The sequence below is a fragment of the Pagrus pagrus genome (assembly GCF_965226575.1).
Source record: "Pagrus pagrus genome assembly, contig: HAP1_SCAFFOLD_268, whole genome shotgun sequence".
In the NCBI taxonomy this organism is placed as follows: domain Eukaryota; kingdom Metazoa; phylum Chordata; class Actinopteri; order Spariformes; family Sparidae; genus Pagrus; species Pagrus pagrus.
Window position 1 is genome coordinate 35,446 of NW_028175195.1, and position 19,000 is coordinate 54,445.

General features: G+C 42.4%; 1 protein-coding gene across 2 annotated transcripts in view; it reads right to left on the minus strand.

The window, feature by feature from the left end:
- Positions 1-1,804: 1,804 nt before the first annotated feature.
- The window catches only part of LOC311254080 (multidrug resistance-associated protein 1-like), a 38,290-nt gene continuing 21,094 nt past the window's right edge, over positions 1,805-19,000 (minus strand). For both annotated transcript variants that reach the window (XM_084384492.1, XM_084384493.1), the window contains 17 exons: positions 17,709-17,796; positions 16,657-16,853; positions 15,230-15,406; positions 14,979-15,146; positions 13,298-13,487; positions 12,805-12,877; positions 11,604-11,712; positions 10,874-11,081; positions 10,476-10,786; positions 10,194-10,393; positions 9,782-9,908; positions 9,176-9,277; positions 8,812-8,958; positions 8,419-8,577; positions 4,948-5,114; positions 4,521-4,715; positions 1,805-2,374 (listed from right to left, as the gene is read on the minus strand). In XM_084384492.1, the coding sequence (XP_084240618.1) occupies positions 2,266-2,374; positions 4,521-4,715; positions 4,948-5,114; positions 8,419-8,577; positions 8,812-8,958; positions 9,176-9,277; positions 9,782-9,908; positions 10,194-10,393; positions 10,476-10,786; positions 10,874-11,081; positions 11,604-11,712; positions 12,805-12,877; positions 13,298-13,487; positions 14,979-15,146; positions 15,230-15,406; positions 16,657-16,853; positions 17,709-17,796 (2,727 nt within the window). In that variant the 3' untranslated portion in view covers positions 1,805-2,265. The remainder of the gene's footprint in view (positions 2,375-4,520; positions 4,716-4,947; positions 5,115-8,418; positions 8,578-8,811; positions 8,959-9,175; positions 9,278-9,781; positions 9,909-10,193; positions 10,394-10,475; positions 10,787-10,873; positions 11,082-11,603; positions 11,713-12,804; positions 12,878-13,297; positions 13,488-14,978; positions 15,147-15,229; positions 15,407-16,656; positions 16,854-17,708; positions 17,797-19,000) is intronic.

The following is a 19,000-nucleotide window of genomic DNA, read 5'->3' on the forward strand; positions in this document are numbered from 1 at the left end:
TTTTTGGGGAGGGGGGTGCGTCTCAGCTCGGGTCAGTTAAATTAACAGGCTGACAGTGACAATCACGTGAAACTGAGGCGAACTCATTCATGGTTGCCTCTGATTATACTGATAACAGTCTACCTATTAGTTTCCAATGTAGACGCGCAACATGCGCGCTCACAACCCAAAGCGGCTCGTAGCCGCATGCATTCTGTGCGACGGCGACGCCGTTTTTTCCCCCCGTGCATGTCCGTGGAGCTGTGCGCCGCGGACGTGCAAGGTTCCCTACGTTGCTGTGTCAGGCAGGTGTTTCCCACGGAGCTCTGCCTCGTTTCAAGGTGAAGGAAGCCCTCAGTGGAGAGACGTTGCCTCCGCGATGTAGAATGTGTTTTATAGAAGAGAAACACACATTTCAGGAGCTGACTTGTATCATCAGAACAGACACATGTAAACACAGAAAGCTGAAAATCACTGGACATGACTGTTGGGATTATACAAATCAACAGTGTAAAGTAGAGCTGTCAAGATGTATGCAGTAGTTAATTATTGCATATCCTACTGTACCTATCACTCCTATTGTTTCTGATGTACAGGTGCATGAGAATGTCATGGGAGAGTTTATTAAGGCCTATGTCACTAGTAGTTAGCATATACCTTAAACACTTCAAGCTGAAAGCTAATGATTGTTATATAAGAGCAGCTGCATGCTGGTGCGATAAACTGTATGTTATACATTCAATTTACGTATGATCCGATTAGTCGACTAATCGAAAAAATAGTCGGTGATTAGTCAACTATCAAAATAATCGTTTGTGGCAGCCCTAATTTATTCATCCATTTCTCTATTTATTATTTATCCATACATAGACCTTCATTATTGACACATTTTTACCTTGTATGGTTATTGTCCATCCTTCTTTATGATTCTCCCCAGAATATGCGTGGGATATGGAGATATAGCTGTGTGTGTTCTCCATATATGAAAGTTTTAGCACTTATCTGGACCATTGACCCTCCAAGGTCACCATCCACCCCAAACTGTTTTGATCCAGTTTTGGGGGGGGGGGTCGCTGCTGATGAATTGTTTGAACTGGCTTGTGTGTCTGAGTTAAAATTCAGCCACATACCTAATAGAAGTACCCACAAGAAAAATCTGTAAAAGACATCAGTCAACACTGTCAATTCTTTCATAATGATTTAAAATGAATTGGAAAAAAACATGTTACACGTGTACTTGTAACATTAACATGTGTATTTTGTTTGGCTTGTAAGCCAGACTGTGTCAATAATCTAACCTACCTTTTTTTCCCTTTTATTGTGGTTAGCCTAAGGCACACCTGTGCAATAGTCATGCTGTCTAATCAGCATCTTGATATGCCACACCTCTGAGAGGAGAAGTGCTCACTAACACAGATTTAGACAGATTTCTGAACAATATTTGAGGGCAATGTTTTTTGTGTATATAGAAAATGTATTAAATCTTTGCGTTCAGCTCATGAAAAATGGGAGCAAAAACAAGTTTTGCATTTATATTTTTGTTCAGTGTATTAACCATGACATTACACAACTTGGAATGTCACGAATAACATGCACATATCTGCTTTTGTTGCTACCTTATGAAACTGAACTTATATGCAGAATTGCACAGGAGTTAATAACCGTTACAGTGATAGGGTTAGGAACCACCACGTCACACAGCTACTCTAGCAGATAAGCTTAAGCTATACATCTGCAAACACACAAGAGCTTCAGCTTAAAGATAATTTGTTTCCATGTGAATACATGATGTAAAATTGTCCATGATGATGAAAATACACTCAAGTGAACTAAGACAGGATATTTATTTAATTCATTCCATTGTTAACTCTAACTGATTTTTTTTTCCTAGTAAATAAGAAAACTTGTTGTCCAACACAAGTCCCAGTCAGAAATCCTGATACACAACCTGGCCTAAATACCAGCAGACCTTTCAAACAGGCTTGGACAGATGTCCCGACATAAAGTAAGTCATTGATGTACTTGGAATTTCCTATACATGTTGTAAAAACACATTCAGACAACACATTTGGTTTCTACATCTGCAGATGTCTACCAGAGATGGTGAGACACATCATCACCCCACCTACATCTGAAGAACTACTCTTTATACATCCCCAAGTGTTTTACACAAACATCCAGGTATAGGTTATGTTCTGATAGCTACAAAAACTAAGACTGATGAAAGTTTAAGAAGCACACTATCAGTACATCGATCATTAAAATGTTTATTTCCAATAACATATGTTAGGCCAAACCGGCCTCGACACACATTTGATAGAAATGACCTTGCAGGCGTATGAGCTGAGAAGGAGAGTCTGTCTCTGCAATGCAGCCTCGGTCCATCACTACGACCCTGAGGAGAGAGACATGACAAGTCAGAAAAAAGAGTCAGAGACAGACTTTAACTGACACCTTTCTTACTCAACACAAATATAGTCCATCACCCAAAAACATTACAGATTACAATTGATATTTTGACATTTTTTTAACACTGCCATTATTCTAATCTTATACATATGTTGTGACCGTCCACATGGTTCTGACGTCAGATCGACCCGTGTGTAGCTCAATGCTTAAATGCAGCCTCCTTGCACTAACAAAGCCTGGTAAACGAAGGTAAGTGCAACTACCCTAATGTCCAGTAGGTGCCGAATGCTTGTCACAGTCCCCCAAAATTGGAAAACTCTCATCTCTTATTGTCTGTGAGTGCACCTGGATGCATCAGTTTCCACCGCGACAGGAGGAGATAAATATAGCTGCAGACTCATTTCAACGCAGTCCTAGAGTTACGTGTTGCTGGAAGCATCAGCTTTCGCCTACACAACTATAACTCTAATGGAGAATACAGATGTCTGGATTTTTACCCGCCTAGGCCGCAGTCTTTCATCTCGCTGGACGAGCCAAAACTGCGTCGTGTTCACCAAACACGCTCTGGATCCAGGAACGATGTTGTGCAACCAGCCTCTCTTCCACCGCCTGCAGAAGGAGGATATTTTTCTTTTTCCTCAGAGAACGCCTGTTTTGCCCGTTTTCTTATTGCCCACATCGACTACGCTCTCTCAACAGCCAACGTAGGACGCTGCAACTGCCTTTAATCCACGCAGAGGAAGCGAGCTGGACTAAGAAGACACGGCTACAAGTGAGGGTTAATTAGTGTCTTGCCAGATACTATAAGTTAGCATGTATTGTATTCTTGTGAGCTACATTGTTTGTTTGTGAGTTTGTGGACAACCGTGTCCTCTTTTAATTGCTGTTAGTTTTACCTCATAAAACATGCTGTTTTGTTTCTCCTTTTTGGTCATCAAGAGCTGGTTTGAGCCTCTCCACTCTGTGGAGCGGAGGTGTTAGCTTAGCCGCCGCTAAGGGCGTTAAGTCCTTTTTCTTTGCCTTCCTCTCTCTCCCCCTCTCTTTAACTAACCCACTTAACATGTACACACATTAGGGGTTAAGCGCACACACGTAATCTTATGGGCGACCTGTTGGAGCCTTATGGTTGATGACCTCGCTAGAACAGACACGTGTGTCTCCTGATATCTCCCCCTTTGATGACTTCAGAGACGAATGCCTCGTGGTAGCACGACTACCTTTTGTGGACAAATTCATCTTGTGTGCATCAAAGTGCACACGAGGCAAGCGGTGGTGTAACCATTGCCGTTGTTCAAGTCTTTCGCGCTTGTTCATTTGACGAGCTTTAGGTGACGTATTCACGTCCACCTTTTTTTTTTTTATTCTAGACACATGATTCAGCAAAATCATTGTCATTTTTTAATTCGTATCCACAAGTGACTTCTGCAAGTCATGTTTCGCACATTTTTGTGGTCGAACGAACGTGAGTTCCCAAATTCTGGTTCGGCCATTTTTGTAGTCATTTCAATGGGAAACTACGTGACGTCACCCTCCATGAGAGCGTGACCACCATTTTGGCTCTCTGCCACCTTGTTTCTTTGACTACAACCGCCATCTTGGCTCCTCTTTCTTTGTCTCTCCGACACACACACACACACACTGACACGCTTGATTGTTATTTGTGCTTGAGTTTGTCTTAGTTTAGTTTCATAGTTTGTGCATATGTTTTGTGGGATTTACAGGTTGTGATGGTCAGTGCTCGGATTCTTTTCCTTCACTGTTCCTTTAATTGTAAATATTTTACAATTATTTACATTTAAAGTGAACCCTTCTTTGAGACTAATTTTGGTCTGGTTATTGGTCCCTGATTTCAGGGTGGTGCCCAGTTTTAACGATTTGAAAAGTAATTGTATTAATTTTTTTTTATTTCATTTTAATATTAGCAATAATTATTAATTTCTAATAACCACACCTGCCCTACCATCACTTCCCAACACATACACAACCTCAAATTGCAGTACATATAAAATTGAACTCTGTACTACAAAATAATACTTATATTTACAGCAACAGTGCTATTCTGGGTAGGTTATAAGCATTACAATTATGTCTTTGTTTCAGCTGACATGAAGTCAAAGCAGTATAGATGGTACCTGGTATAGTCCATGATGGTGTTGAGGCGGTGAGCGATGGTTAGGACTGTACAGCCGTCAAACTGAGTACGAATGGTGGACTGAATCAGCTGGTCTGTCTTCAGGTCTACAGCTGCTGTGGCTTCATCTAAGAGCAGGATCCTGGTCTTCCTCAGGAGAGCTCGAGCCAAACACAGCAGCTGCCTCTGACCGAGACTGCACACAAACATATTACACTTCATGACTTTGTGACGACTGATGACGTGAAAAGATTAATTAAAAAAAAAAAAAAAGGGAAATTGTTATATTAAAAACTGGAATGGTATGCTTCTTTGATGCTTACATTTAAGATTCCCTGAATTAATATTGATGTCAGTCAGTGTTAATGTTACACATATGCTCTGCCCTGATCTCGGGTGAACCTGGTCGTGCTGTGTTTTTCATGTACCTGAGGTTCTCCCCTCCTTCACAGCAGTGATGGTTCAGTTTTTGTGGCAGTGCAGACACGAAGCTGCTGAGGTGAGCCAGTTCCAGAGCTTTCCACAGATCCTCATCTGAACAGGTATCAAAGGGGTCCAAGTTCATCCTCAGAGAACCAGAAAATAACACTGGGTCCTGGGAATGACAGTGACACAAACTCAGTGTCTCATCCCTCCACTGGACTCCTGGTGTCTATACAGTATTAGTTCTTGTCCATCAGCCACTATAGCGGTGATCATTATCAGCTGAAAGTCACACTGATCAACATTAATGAATGTTTGAGACACACGGTGTGATGATTGTACTATGAGAAAACAAATTTCAACATGCTGTTGATTCATTCACTTCCAGATTTGTTCAAAGAATGACTGTTCATGTTTATTCGTTTCAAATACATAAAACACACAGGAAGGAAAAACAAACATAAATAGAGTACTGTCTAATATTGAAATGTGACTCCAGTTTATAAAGGGGCCTCGACCACCTGTTTCAAACAATGATTAACCACTGATACTGTAAGAATGCATGTTAAAGGCTGAATGAAACACCTGACTTCCTTTATTGAGAAGAAATACCATCATGACCCGGAGCTGAATTAATGAACAATGAGTAACCACTGGACACAATCTTAGTGTATGATGAGCTGAGTCTGCAGTGCTCTCAGAATGAAAATTTTCAAAAAAAAAAAGTTACTTTGGATTTATTTCTTGAATTTAAATTTCTATAAGCGACTACAGACTCATTGTTATTTATCTTTATATACAGCTGAGGGGGCAATAACAGAGATTCGGAAATGATCTGAAACATCTGTGTAGCAATGTAGCTTTTTTGAACGATTTATCTGAACGTTATTTTAATCACACTGTTAATAACCCTACCACACTGAATTTCCTTTTTACAAAAGGTTCATGTTGAGGTTGCCGAGAATATGTCCAGTTTCTTTCCCTTAATAAAATCAGTGACACTATCAGTGAAACAAGTAATGCCAGTGTGTCAGGTGGTCGATAAGTACCAACTATGACATCGTTTTTGTTATTATTGTAAGACAAAATTTAAATAAATCCACTTCATCAGAATTAAGAGAAAAGTCCTGTTAATTATAAATTAATACTTTAAAAGTTTTGATGTACAAATATTATCTGATGAAGTGTGTAAACGCATAATAGCACTATAAAGACTTCACTCTTTACAGTCTTCTGTTAACTATCTTTCAATAAGAGCAATTACATAGAAAATATGAATCGAAGATACATTATGTACAAACTGATCATAATTTGACAGGAAACTGCGAAACTTCATTGTAGTGTTCACAGGAATACGGCATGGCAGTATCAGAAAACAGTAAAAATCTGAATAATCAAACATTTTCATCTCAGTTGAGTTCAATTGGTAAAAGAACAACATAACTGCACTTTATGATGATGAATTTCTTGTATTCTTGTCTGAACCACTAATCACAGTGAGGAAGAGCGATGCACCGTCATCGCAGATCCATGATGTCAGGTTGGGAGCAGGTGTACACCTCTTATGTAAAACCTGAACCTGAACATGACACTTTTCTGATTCATGTAATGTTAGTAGGAAACTGCTTTATACAAAACAAATGGAATAAAAGATTCCAGGAGTTCCTGTCTGAATATGAATCATTTCCTGTTTTCATTGTGAGTTTAAGAAGATGATGAGTCATCAGCTGATCATATCTAACATTAGCATGTCACCTCTTTTTGTGCCTGGCTTCGTTGTTGGTATCAGTTCCTTGTGTTTCTGTCGTACAGATTCTGAGTAGTCTCCATTATCAAAGGTGTTCATACCTTTTACAGCAAGTCTATCCTTGTATCTGAGAAATTAGACCACTATTGTTTTTGATTTTTCTTCTTGGCCAGGTGGCTTCCCGTACCAGCCCCTGGTCATCTCCATATGTTCTGGTCAACTTTCAGGTTTTTTAAAGTGATTTTTCTGATCTTTTCCTCGGTCAAACCACTTCTTATGGTGAGTATCTGGATTCTACAAGTTGTCAGTTGTTCCATTCAAGTTGTTAAGGCTTGGGCTCACTGTTCTGACATCACTGTTCCCGCTGATCACGCCCCTGTGCAGTGGTGATTACGTCCTCATCACTTTTCACCTTGGCCTGATCGAAAAAAGGATTCCTCAGAAAACAAAGGTCTGGTTTTAGTCTTGTTCTTCAGACTGAGCCACTAGTTAAAGTGTAACTAAACCCCTAGGTTTTGGCTGAGGTGCATCTGGGCTGGAAATTCAAAAAATGCCTTGAGTGAGAGTGGGGCTCCAGGAGCAGTTAAGACGCATCCAGTCACTCTGTGCAACCTCCAACAGAGCCCCCACCCCCAACACACACACCACCACCACTACACTCACACACCCAGAAACACACACAGAGGGGCGGGGCCAACAGTGGTGGCTCGTGATGTAAGCAGCCTCCAAAACGTCATCAGCCTCCATCTCAGCCAATAGCAAAATTCGATTGTAATAGCCGGGTTTCAACCCATAGAGGGCAGTCACTCTAATATTTTTACAACAAAATACACCAAATTGAAATACTTTGACTAAAATGTCAAGAGTTGGACCAGAATACATCAACAACACTACTTCATACCCAAATAAATTTGTTTTCAGCAGAAATAAGTGGTTTGGGGGTTTAGTTACACTTTAAAAATCCAACTTCTTTGATGTCAGATACCCACGCAGTGAGATGAATGTATTATTTTTACCTGTGATTTGGAGTCTAGGGAAGTTATTACAGTGTCAGGAAGGGGGGGTAACGCAGGTGCAGACCCAGGGGTGTCTCAAAGTTATCCCAGAGGGATAACCACAAAATCGCAGTAGCGATAGATTGGAAAGGGGAGAAAAAAAAATTTAATAGATAGAGCCATTACAGGCTTCCTTAATGAAATAAAACACTAAAATGACTAACTAAACCACCGCTGCCAAGCAGCTGACTCGAAAACAAAAATTGTCCAGGAGACCCAGAAAACTCGAAAGGAAAGGCAAAGGCTGCCCGGGAGACCTTTGGTAACACAAAAGGCTGGAGTCACAACAAACTCTCCAGCACTCCAAGTTATACACTGGGAAACAGGCACCTGACCTCAAATACAGCCATAGTTTTGAGTTGGTGTTTGCAGATGCACCGACAACTTGATAAGCCACAGGGAGAACCTCTCACTACCTCTGAAGGTGAGATAATGAGTCAGCACAGGGAACTGGAGACTCAGGGTATATGAAGACTCCCCACACCTGGGCTTAATCAAAGCCAATCAGTGCCACACACACCTGATTGCAGTGAGCTGATTCTCTCACCACTCTCACAGGGCCGAAAGACAGAGTGCCCTCACAACAGAGGATTGTGTTGATTCTGGTTGTTTCTCTTTGAGGTTTATATCTATGACAGTTCCCTCATGCATTTGTTCTTTTGTGTCTTACTTACTTGAGGAATGATGGTGATTCTGGAGCGGAGATCATGCAGGCCTATATCAGCGATGTTGATCCCATCAATGATTATTCTTCCCTTTGCTGCCTCCAAAATCCTGAAGATTCCCAAAGCCAGAGAAGACTTCCCAGCCCCCGTCCGTCCAACGATCCCCACCTACAAATTATTTTCATCAATAAATATTGAATGAGAAGGAATTTATCACCCCTTAATAAGTCATTACTCAAGTCATACAACTATCCAGTACAAGATTCACATTTTTGTTTGATTATTTAAACTTTTAATTCTTGTTAAGTGTGTATATTTTTACAGTGTATGTTAATTCCTTACATGTTTACATGATATTATGATGCACAATACAATTTTCATTTTAGTCTGATTATTTCCGACCTTTTCTCTGTCCTGGATGCTGATGGTGATGTCATTTAAAGCCCAGTCCAAACCTTTACGATACTGCAGTCCAAAGTCTTCAAACTGGATGTTTCCTGTGGTGGGCCACTCTGCTGGCAGCAAACTGTCCTCGAGGGTCCACGCTGCCTGGAGAGACACATCCCGTCAAGAGGGCTGGATGATCAGCACAGACAGCTCCATAATAATATTCAACGAAATCATGCCAGCAGGAAACATACAAACACAGTGAAGATATAAGAGAAATAACAAAATACTAAAACAATGATTGTACTTTGCTACAGGAGATATTGCTACAAAGAACACTGCTGTACTTTAAGCTCCAACATGTTATATGGCAGCCGACCTCTTTGGGTGTGGCGTCGTACTCTTTGACTCTCTCCACCGACACAATGTTGTTCTCCACATCAGTCCAGGATCGAACAATCCAGCTCAGGATTCCCGTCACCTGCACAACACAGCCGACGCCTTCATTTATCTGAACCATGCTGCAGAGAGTCGAGCTATTATCCTGACTCAGTTTCAACAGCCCACAAACAACCATCATTTACTGTCGCTTTAAATTGTCAGGCCAGTGATAGCAGCTGTGTGTTGGTCTGTAGGTTTCTTTGAGCCGCTTAACAAGTGCGGTATAGGCTGGAAAAGTGGTGCCAATTAATATAGAAATGCTCAATTAAAATGTGATAATTCTCTATAATTTATTGGTTATAGCTGCTGGTCCAGATAGGACGGCATCTGGGTCCTGACCCGAACCGCGGTCTGCCAATTGGTGAGCCCTGCTGTACAGTAATGGATCACTGCTATGACTTGCAAATACTGACACGTCCATGGATTTTCTTTAACTTACTAGTACACATACATGTATCCTGGAATGACTGTTAATGGAAAAATAATCTATAATTGTTTCCTTTCCTGTTTCAAAAGCAGCTGACTGAACCAAAGAGTTTGTAACCTGGAGAGAATGTGTCACTGCCAATCCCACAATGCCCGGGCTCAGTTCATCCCGACCTCGCACCGACAGGATGGCTGCAGCCAAAACTAACACATTCCCCAGAAACTCCAGATTCACTGCCAGCCATCTGAAAGAAACACATTCAATTACAAAAAGAAAATCTGCAGAATTTAAATACTAGAAAAATATTATTCTTGTTCTTCCTGAGTGGATTCTTATTCAGGAGAAAGCACCTGAGAGCCTGACATACATTTCCTGTACAAAAGGTACAATACAATACAAATATATCAAATAACTACTGAATCATCAGCACAAATGTAAACATACTCAAGCAACATATAAAAATTCTGTCAAAATCCTATGTGTTGTTTAAATAGTGCAATCTAATTTGTTTCAGGTAGTTTGAATGAACCTGGTGGCAACAAAACGAGGGAAATAAGCTTCCTGGTTGTTGTCGATGCGATGGTCGGCGTGCAGAATGAAGCGCCGCTGTTCGCCAAAAGCTCGGATGACACTGGCGCCCTGCACCGTCTCGTTGAAATGACTGTAGATCGGGGAGCGGCTGACCGCCTCCAGACGTCGCAGCTGACACGACGACGACACGTAAAAACTCTGGAGACCAGAACCATGGATAGTGATAATTTCCAACAAGTTCAGCTGAACCTTAGAGATAAGATTCAGGTCAAACCTTTACCTGTATTAAGATGTAAACACAGGTGAGGGGGAGGAGCACCAGCCCTGTGAAGGGTGTGGCCAACAACAAAATGATGCAGATCTCCAGCAGTTTGAACAGGTAGCCCAGCATCATCTTCAGCCCGTCAGGAATCATGCAGTCGATGGCATCGATCTCTTTGGAGAATCGGTTCAGGAGGTTTCCGCTGGGCGTCACCTCGAAGAAGGACATGGGTGAGCGAAGAACACTGTTAAGAAGATCAGCATGAAGGTGACGTGACGCAACGATACCACCCAGAGCGATGGCGAGCGTCGTCCCGAACATGGCCATCCCTGAAGTACAGATGATGAGGTCACAGGTTGGTTTTAATGGGAAACTTTATCACAGAGCCGGCAGATATATGATGACCTTTGACCCACCCTGAGTGACGCCGAGAGCTGCAAACACGCTCAGTTTCAGCCCGTGGTCGTGCTGTGTGCCGTTGACGGGTGGCTCGTCGGCCCACAGGCTCAGCCAATAGCTGTAAGCTAACGAGGCGGCCTGCTGGAATGCACAGAGGAAGATGATGGTCATGATGAAGGTCAGGCCGACGGTCCTGAAGTATTCTCGATACATCTGCAGCTTCACCTGACAAGAGGAGATCAACTCTGTTCATTACACACACTTACTGTTTTTGAAAATCTCAGGAAATAAACACACAAACAAACAGACCCAGATGAGCTCAGTACTGAACAGTGTCGGAGGAAAGACGTTGGACCTCAGATGACTTCTGTTATAATGTTACAAATCAATTTATCCACAATTAGGTTACATTTTCAAATACGTAATATTCTAACAGTCTATTTTTGTTCACACAAACGGTAACGCTGCAACATAAAAAGTTACTTTCAGAAGTTGAACTACGACACACTTTTAATGTAATTCCTCCGTCCCAGTGGCTGTGGAGCAGTTTCTGGTGAATCCATTTATTCCTTTAACCCTAAATAAACGTGTTTTATTGTCATTTATTTTATTTGTAGTGTTGTGTTATTTCTGTAAACACGTGTAGATGCTGATGCGTTGGCTGTCTTAAAATTAGTTTTTACTACTTGATTACAATGAATAGTAATGATACAAACATAACTCTTATTGATGAAAAGAAGGACCCACCCTCCCTGTGTGAGCTTTGTCAGCCTCTGTGAGTTTTCCAGCATCCTCTGCTTCCAAGTCCGGATCAGCCGCCTCCATCACCTGAACACTGGCACTGCTCATATCACAGCTGGAAAACACACACACACACACACACACACACACACACACAAACATTAAGACAAAGATCAATGTTGAAAATATTGGAGTCACGAGGTTGGAGGTGTTGAGGATAAAATAAGGCAAATTTTGTGTCTGTCATCAGTGAATAAATCAACATGTCAAGTTTGAATTTCTTCCTCCTTAAAAATAATTTTGGCATCTAGATTTTAAACATTCAGGTCACCAGTTGTTTGATAACTGGAAGCCGACTGTGAAGACCTGCATGCCTTCTGAGATCAACGCTGGTATCAGCTATGTAAATGCCATATAAAAATCACTATTTTGTCCATCTGAGTTGCTGCCTTGGAGAACACTGTAGACCTATGGATTGCTGAACTGAACTAGTTTTAGTTTATAACCAGCAGCGCCTGTGAGCTCTTTTATCAGCTGTGGTCAACAAAATGCATCAAATGCGTCAGTAGCAAAGTGGCGAGAACATAGCTGCAGGTCCAATCAGAAAGCTGTGAAGACTGACAATGCTTCCCTTGTTGCCTTTCAACTGAGATTACAACCAAAATCAGCACAATGTGGCATTATAATTTTATTTCTCTACTGTTGGCTGGTAAATATAGCAAGAGCTAACACTAGGGGCTCACCTCTCGGTGCAACCAATTCACGTCATTGAACCCAGAGCACATTGTGCACATAAAGTAACGCCGGCATCCGCAGGTCAAAATATGTATTAAATGAAAAGCTCGTTATATGGACTATTGCTGCAGGAGGGTACCCCGCGGGTCTCCAGCTGCACTTTGAGGAATAAAAAACTACACCGGACTTCTCACCAGCATGAGGGTGAGACGATAATGATTGAATTTCTTTTTAGGGTTAACTATTCCTTTAAACAGTGAGGATTCTTAAATTAATGACAATATTTAATGTGCTTTTGACAACGCATTTCAGTATGACTAACCCTAACCCAATTATGGCATATTAATGCCTACAAGTCTTCATAGTTGGGGTTCCTTTGAAGTTTTCTTCCTCTGTTTTAACATGTTATTAATGACATACGAGGCCATGTCATAGCTGTTTATACAAATATGTGTTTACACTTTGTTTTTACCTGATCAGCTGCTCCTGAGAAAGATCAATGGAGTAATCAGTCATACTGAGACGAGACACCGACTTCCTGCTCACTGCAAACACACAATTATACACACACACACACACACACACACACACACACACATTTCTGTTCAAAAGCATCATAAAGCAAAATCACAGATGCAAATTGGTGAAGACTTTCTTACATTCTGCTCCAACCCTAACCCCTAACCCTAACCCTAACCCTAATAAAACTGTAAAAACTATCCTTGATTTGATGACTTCTTCTTCCAGATGAGAAAAATGAGGCAGGTGAGACTAAATCTAGAAGGGGTTTAGGATGATAATGTGGGGATTCACCCTTTAAATCTTCAGCTTTTAGATATTTCTATATATTTTTATACATTTACATGGCATTCATAATGAAAACCGCTGATTACTTACATAGTTACAGCAGTTTTATTCCGCTCATAGTTTAGTTTTGTTTCTGTTCAGTTCAACTGATTGCTCACTCTTATCTCTGGGGGTGGAGCTCTCTCTGCGCTGGTTTCCACTGAAGGTGTGGATGAGTTTAGCGAAGGCTCCCCTCCTCTCCATCAGCTCCATGTAGGAGCCCATCTCAGAGACGTGACCCTCCTCCATCACCAGGATCAGGTCTGCTTTGGACAGGAAGCTGAGCCCGTGAGTTACCAGCACCCGGGTCTAAAATACACATCAGCGTCGTTTTTTTAAAAACAACAACAACACAACAAGGTTTAAACAACAACTACTCATAGCCTTCATGCATAAACACTGTCACTACCACATTGTTTGTTTTCTGTTTATGATGATGTTGTTTAAGTTAATAAATTATTCTCCTTCAGTCTGCGTCTCTTCGGTCGTGACTTCAGAGCCGGGTCATGTGACATCATCTTATAAAGTTTATACAGGACTTAGGTCATACTGCTGACATTGGTGATGTCCACCTCGACCAGGGACCACAGAAGAAAACAAGAAAACACAGACAATCCTCTGTCCAGGTGACAAGGGTCTTCTGGTGGTTGTCAGTCAGGGCTCTGAGTGGGGATTCACCCACTCATTCAGTGACAGAAAGGACCGTAGTTCCTTATTTCCATTGAGGGCAACTTTCGGGTGCATACACCTTATCTACCTGTGGCCTCACCTTTCACCTTCTAGCCTGCAGCCCAAGTATCCTGTCTTACCCTCTCACACTGAGCTGTTGAAGGTCAGTCTGGTTTGGATACTTCTAAAGAATTTGTCTCAAACTAGTTTCGATCTGCTTGATGGCTCCAGTACATGTTAGTATTCCTTACACAAGTGGGTTAGTGGGCCCAATTTTCTCTACCAAGTTATCAGTACTATCAGACAGTGATAAACAGACTGCCCTATTGATAACCCTTACCCTAACCCTAACTGCTGACACCAACATGCGTGGCTTTCACCTCTGGCTGAAGAGGACGTGAAGGGGGGGGTTGGCGGATTGTTTGAAATCCACTTCATTCACACAGAGGGTGACTTAAGGAGCCTGGGTGGGTCGTTCTTTCCTCTCTCTCAGAGGAATCTCAGGAATGTTTCTTTTTATCTGGATGAAAAGCTTTAGAGGCTCATTATCCAGGTGACGATTTACAGCCTCTTGGTTTGGCTTACAGCTTACTGTTGGAAGAAGGAAGGAATAAAAGCACCTTCTGACACGGCTGGAAATCAGGACACTATCTGCTGGTCATTCCAGGTCTACAGGTTCTCCTTGTATCCTGTCAGCACACTACATCACCCCAGTGTCACACCGTGTGGTAGAAAGGACTTCACAATCCTTCTGGAGTCAGTCTAATGGTTCCTGAATGTCCCATTGTACAGCACCAGTTACACCGGGGTCTGCTTAACCTCACAGAGAGTCTCATCAGTCCCAGCAGTCTGTGGGTGTGCAGGGGTGCCTGGTTACTTCTTGAAAAGTGAACTTGGAGATGCACTGGTCAGTGAGGATCTCTTCAGGAATCTCTACTGGAGGAAAGCTGGACAGTGTAGAGCAGCTGAGACGGTGATGGTGTGCAGACACACAGCCAGATTGCTGGTGGACTCAGCTTCTCTTCACCATAGGACCAACAACATCCATGTCAACCTGCTGGATATGGGTGGAGATGGTGGATGGCTGTAGGAGAGGTAGATCAGGTCTGCAGAGAACCTGCAGGATCCTACCTTGTCTTTGAGGAGTCCTCTGGGTCCAATGACTCGATCAAAGATGTGTTGTCCCACATGAGCGTCAACGGCTGACAGCGGGTCATCCAGAAGGTAAACATCTGACCTCCTGTAGACTGCCCGAGCCAGACTCACCCTCTGCTTCTGACCTCCAGACAGGTTCAGACCCTGCAGTCCATATACACATAATCAAAAAATAACAACTGAAGAAAATACAGTTAACAATGAACAGTCTGGGTGGGTCAGTGTACCTTCTCCCCGATCTCAGTGCTGTCTCCAGCAGGCAGGATGTCCAGGTCTGGCAGCAGAGCGCAGGCCTCCAGCACACGATGGTACCAGCTCTCCTTCCTCTCTCCACCAAACAAAATGTTGTCTTTCAGGGAGGCGTTCTGGATCCAGGCCTGCTGGGGGATGTAGGCCACTGAACCCTACACCATCACCATCAAGATAATCATTAACACTGTGAATACTGCTATAAAATATAATTCAGTGGATAAATCCTTATAGAAAGTCACTTCCATCGCTTTAAAAGAGGAGGTTTCAACATCGTGTTCATATCCAAAAGGCTTTATTAGCAGCTGTAGCACTCTGAGGCACTGGTCACTGCTGTGTATATATATTCATCAGAAATCACCAACAGACCTGAAGGAGTTTTGTTTGAGTTCTGAATAACTGAAACTAAAGAAACTAGAAAACAAAACTCACTGTCACGGTTCAGCGTCTGTGTTTTCTGTTTCCTGTTTTACTTTGAAATTGTACCCTTGTGTGTCACGTCATACTTGTCAGTTCCTCCTGTGTGTTTTTCCGTTAATCCCCTCACCTGTCCATGTCCGTCCTCACTCCACCTGTACCTCGTCCCGTCATTAGTGTCTCTGTATATAGCCTTTGTTCTCCCTCATGTCTTGTCAGATCGTTTTCATTTCCCCCCGTCTTGGTCCGTGGTCCGGCTATTACTCCGTATTTCCTCTTTGATGTCCCGTTGCCGACCTTCTCTGCATTAGTGTGTGTTAGCCTAGCCTGTTCCTCCGTTGTCTGTAATTCAGCTTGTTATTAAAAGCTCACATTTGGTTTCCCCCCATACTGCCTCCTGTGTGTGTGTGTGTGTGTGTGTGTGCACTTGGGTCCTCTCCTAGCCTTACCCCTAAACGCAGCACTCACTGTTCATAGAAACCATATGTTCATACAGCCCTGTTTTCTCTATTCTTCTCAGTCTTGCAGCTAGTTCTGCTAGCATAGATTAGCAGAGCTAAAATATCAGTGTGGTCTGACTCTTGCATGATGTCACAGGAAACTATCCACTGTTTGTTTATTGTAACGGCAGATCAAATGTTTTATTGTTAATATTTCAAGTAAAGCTCTTTTCTCTGAAACTAAACTTTGCTGGCACGAAGACAAAACTGTAAATTTATGAGAAGAACTGAGATTTCAAGATGGCATCCATTCATTAGAAGGAAAGCTATTCTTTCGAAACAAACATCAGTTTATTTTCTGTCTTGTTGTTTGGACCAAATGCTCATTACTGTTTCTGTCCTTGTCTCCGCCCCTTAACACAACATCCAAATACATAAATTAAATTAAATAAAACATATGTAGACTCTGACAAAGTTCAACTAACCCCTCGTGGTTCAAACATCAATACATCAAAAAGTGTAATAGGCTACATGTTGTTTGTTGTCACCTTGATGGAGATGAAGCCACTCCTCCTTTCCATCTCTCCCAACATGGCTGACAGCAGAGACGACTTTCCTGAGCCAACATGCCCGACCACGGCCACCAGGAAGCCCGTCTTCACGTTCATGTTGATCCTCTGCAGACACGGCAGCCCGTCATTGGTCCAGGAGAAGGACCCACCCTCAATCACCACACTGTCTCCCTCTGAAGACAGAGCATGTGTCCATATAGTTCTAACACGTGGTTCTAACACAGGGATCTACATGGTTCTATGTGGTTGTGACATGTAGTTCTATGTGGTTCTAAGATGTGGCTCTAACACGTGGTTCTAACTCATGGTTCTATGTGGTTCTAACATGTGGTTCCCCTGTGGATCTTTAAACTGTTTTCATATCTTTATGAATCAATAAATATATTCACTCAAGTGGCAGAACAATTAAACACATTAAAAGCAGGAATCAAACCTGATATAAAATAAAACTTCATTGATCCCAAGAGGAGAAAATCAATGAAGCGTCAGATCCCCCTGCCTCCAGTATTTGTGTTAACCTAGGCTGACTGGTTCCCCCTGCGTCCAGTGGTTGTGTTAAGCTAGGCTAACTGGTTCCCCCTGCGTCCAGCGGTTGTGTTAACCTAGGCTAACTGGTTCCCCCTGCGTCCAGCAGTTGTGTTAACCTAGGCTAACTGGTTCCCCCTGACTCCAGTGTTTGTGTTAACCTAGGCTAACTGTTTCCCACTGCCTGCAGTGTTTATGTTAACCTAGGCTAACTGGTTCCCCCTGCGTCCAGTGGTTGTGTTAAGCTAGGCTAACTGGTTCCCACTGCCTGCAGTGGTTGTGTTAAGCTAGGCTAACTGGTTCCCCCTGCGTCCAGCGGTTGTGTTAACCTAGGCTAACTGGTTCCCCCTGCGTCCAGTGGTTGTGTTAAGCTAGGCTAACTGTTTCCCACTGCCTGCAGCGTTTGTGCTAAGCTAGGCTAAGAGCTACAGTTTTGGGCAAATAGATGACAGTGAACTGTGTCCTCATGAGTTGGACAGGTGTAGGTGTATGTGATGTCACACCTGTGCTGTGAGGCAGTCTCTCCACGTTGTCCGGCTTCAGTTCATCTTGGTACAGGAAGTTTCCCAGACGTCTGAGTGACACAACGGCCTGATCATAAACCCCCGCCCCCCCCCCCAAAAAAAACACAGATCAGTAGTTTAAACACACAGTGCAATAATAGAGTGAAACAGACACCAGAGAAGTGGGAGGACTTTCCCCACCTTTCAAACAGTTAATCATTCAATACTTGTTACCACATATTTTATTATTTAATCTTTCAAACACATTTCAGCTGGATAGAATCAGAACTGTCAGCCAGGACAAAGTATCACAAACATCACGGCTGCTCAGCTGTGTGCTGGAGGAAATGGATGACAGTGATATCATTAACATCCTATAAGTATAACATCTGTCTGTTTTCTGTTTTTAGTTTGTTTTTATTATTCTGCTTTTTAACCTGTAAAGTGTTCTCAAAGTGACTGCAGTCACATAGAGAACAGGACTGCAGCCACTTTGAGAACACTTTACAGGTTAAGTTGTTCTCTATGTGACTGCAGTCCTGTTCTCTATGTGACTGCAGTCCTGTTCTCTATGTGAATGCAGTCCTGTTCTCTGAGTGACTGCAGTCCTGTTCTCTATGTGACTGCAGTCCTGTTCTCTATGTGACTGCAGTCCTGTTCTCTATGTGAATGCAGTCCTGTTCTCTGAGTGACTGCAGTCCTGTTCTCTATGTGACTGCAGTCCTGTTCTCTATGTGAATGCAGTCCTGTTCTCTGAGTGACTGCAGTCCTGTTCTCTAAGTGACTGTAGTCCTGTTCTCAAAGTGAATGCAGTCCTGTTCTCTGACTGACTGCAGTCCTGTTCTCTATGTGACTGCAGTCCTGTTCTCTAAGTGACTGCAGTCCTGTTCTGTAAGTGACTGCAGTCCTGTTCTCTATGTGACTGCAGTCCTGTTCTCTGAGTGACTGCAGTCCTGTTCTCTATGTGACTGCAGTCCTGTTCTCTAAGTGACTGCATGCTGACAAAGATTTCTTCTCACAAGGAAACTAACTGAAGGAAGATGCTGCACGATGCAGGGAACAAAACGTTATATTGATTATGGTCCTAATAAGCATGAAGTAAACATTTTCTAAATATTTTAAATGATTGTCTAAATAAAAAATGAAAATGTTTCTGTGACTTGTGCTGGTTGATTCGCTGGTCTGAGGAGACACCACTGAATTTACTGACCCGGTTTAATTAACAGCTATATTTACTTAGGAAAACACATAGTTCTCAACTGATGGGACCCAAACATAAAACACACAAGCTG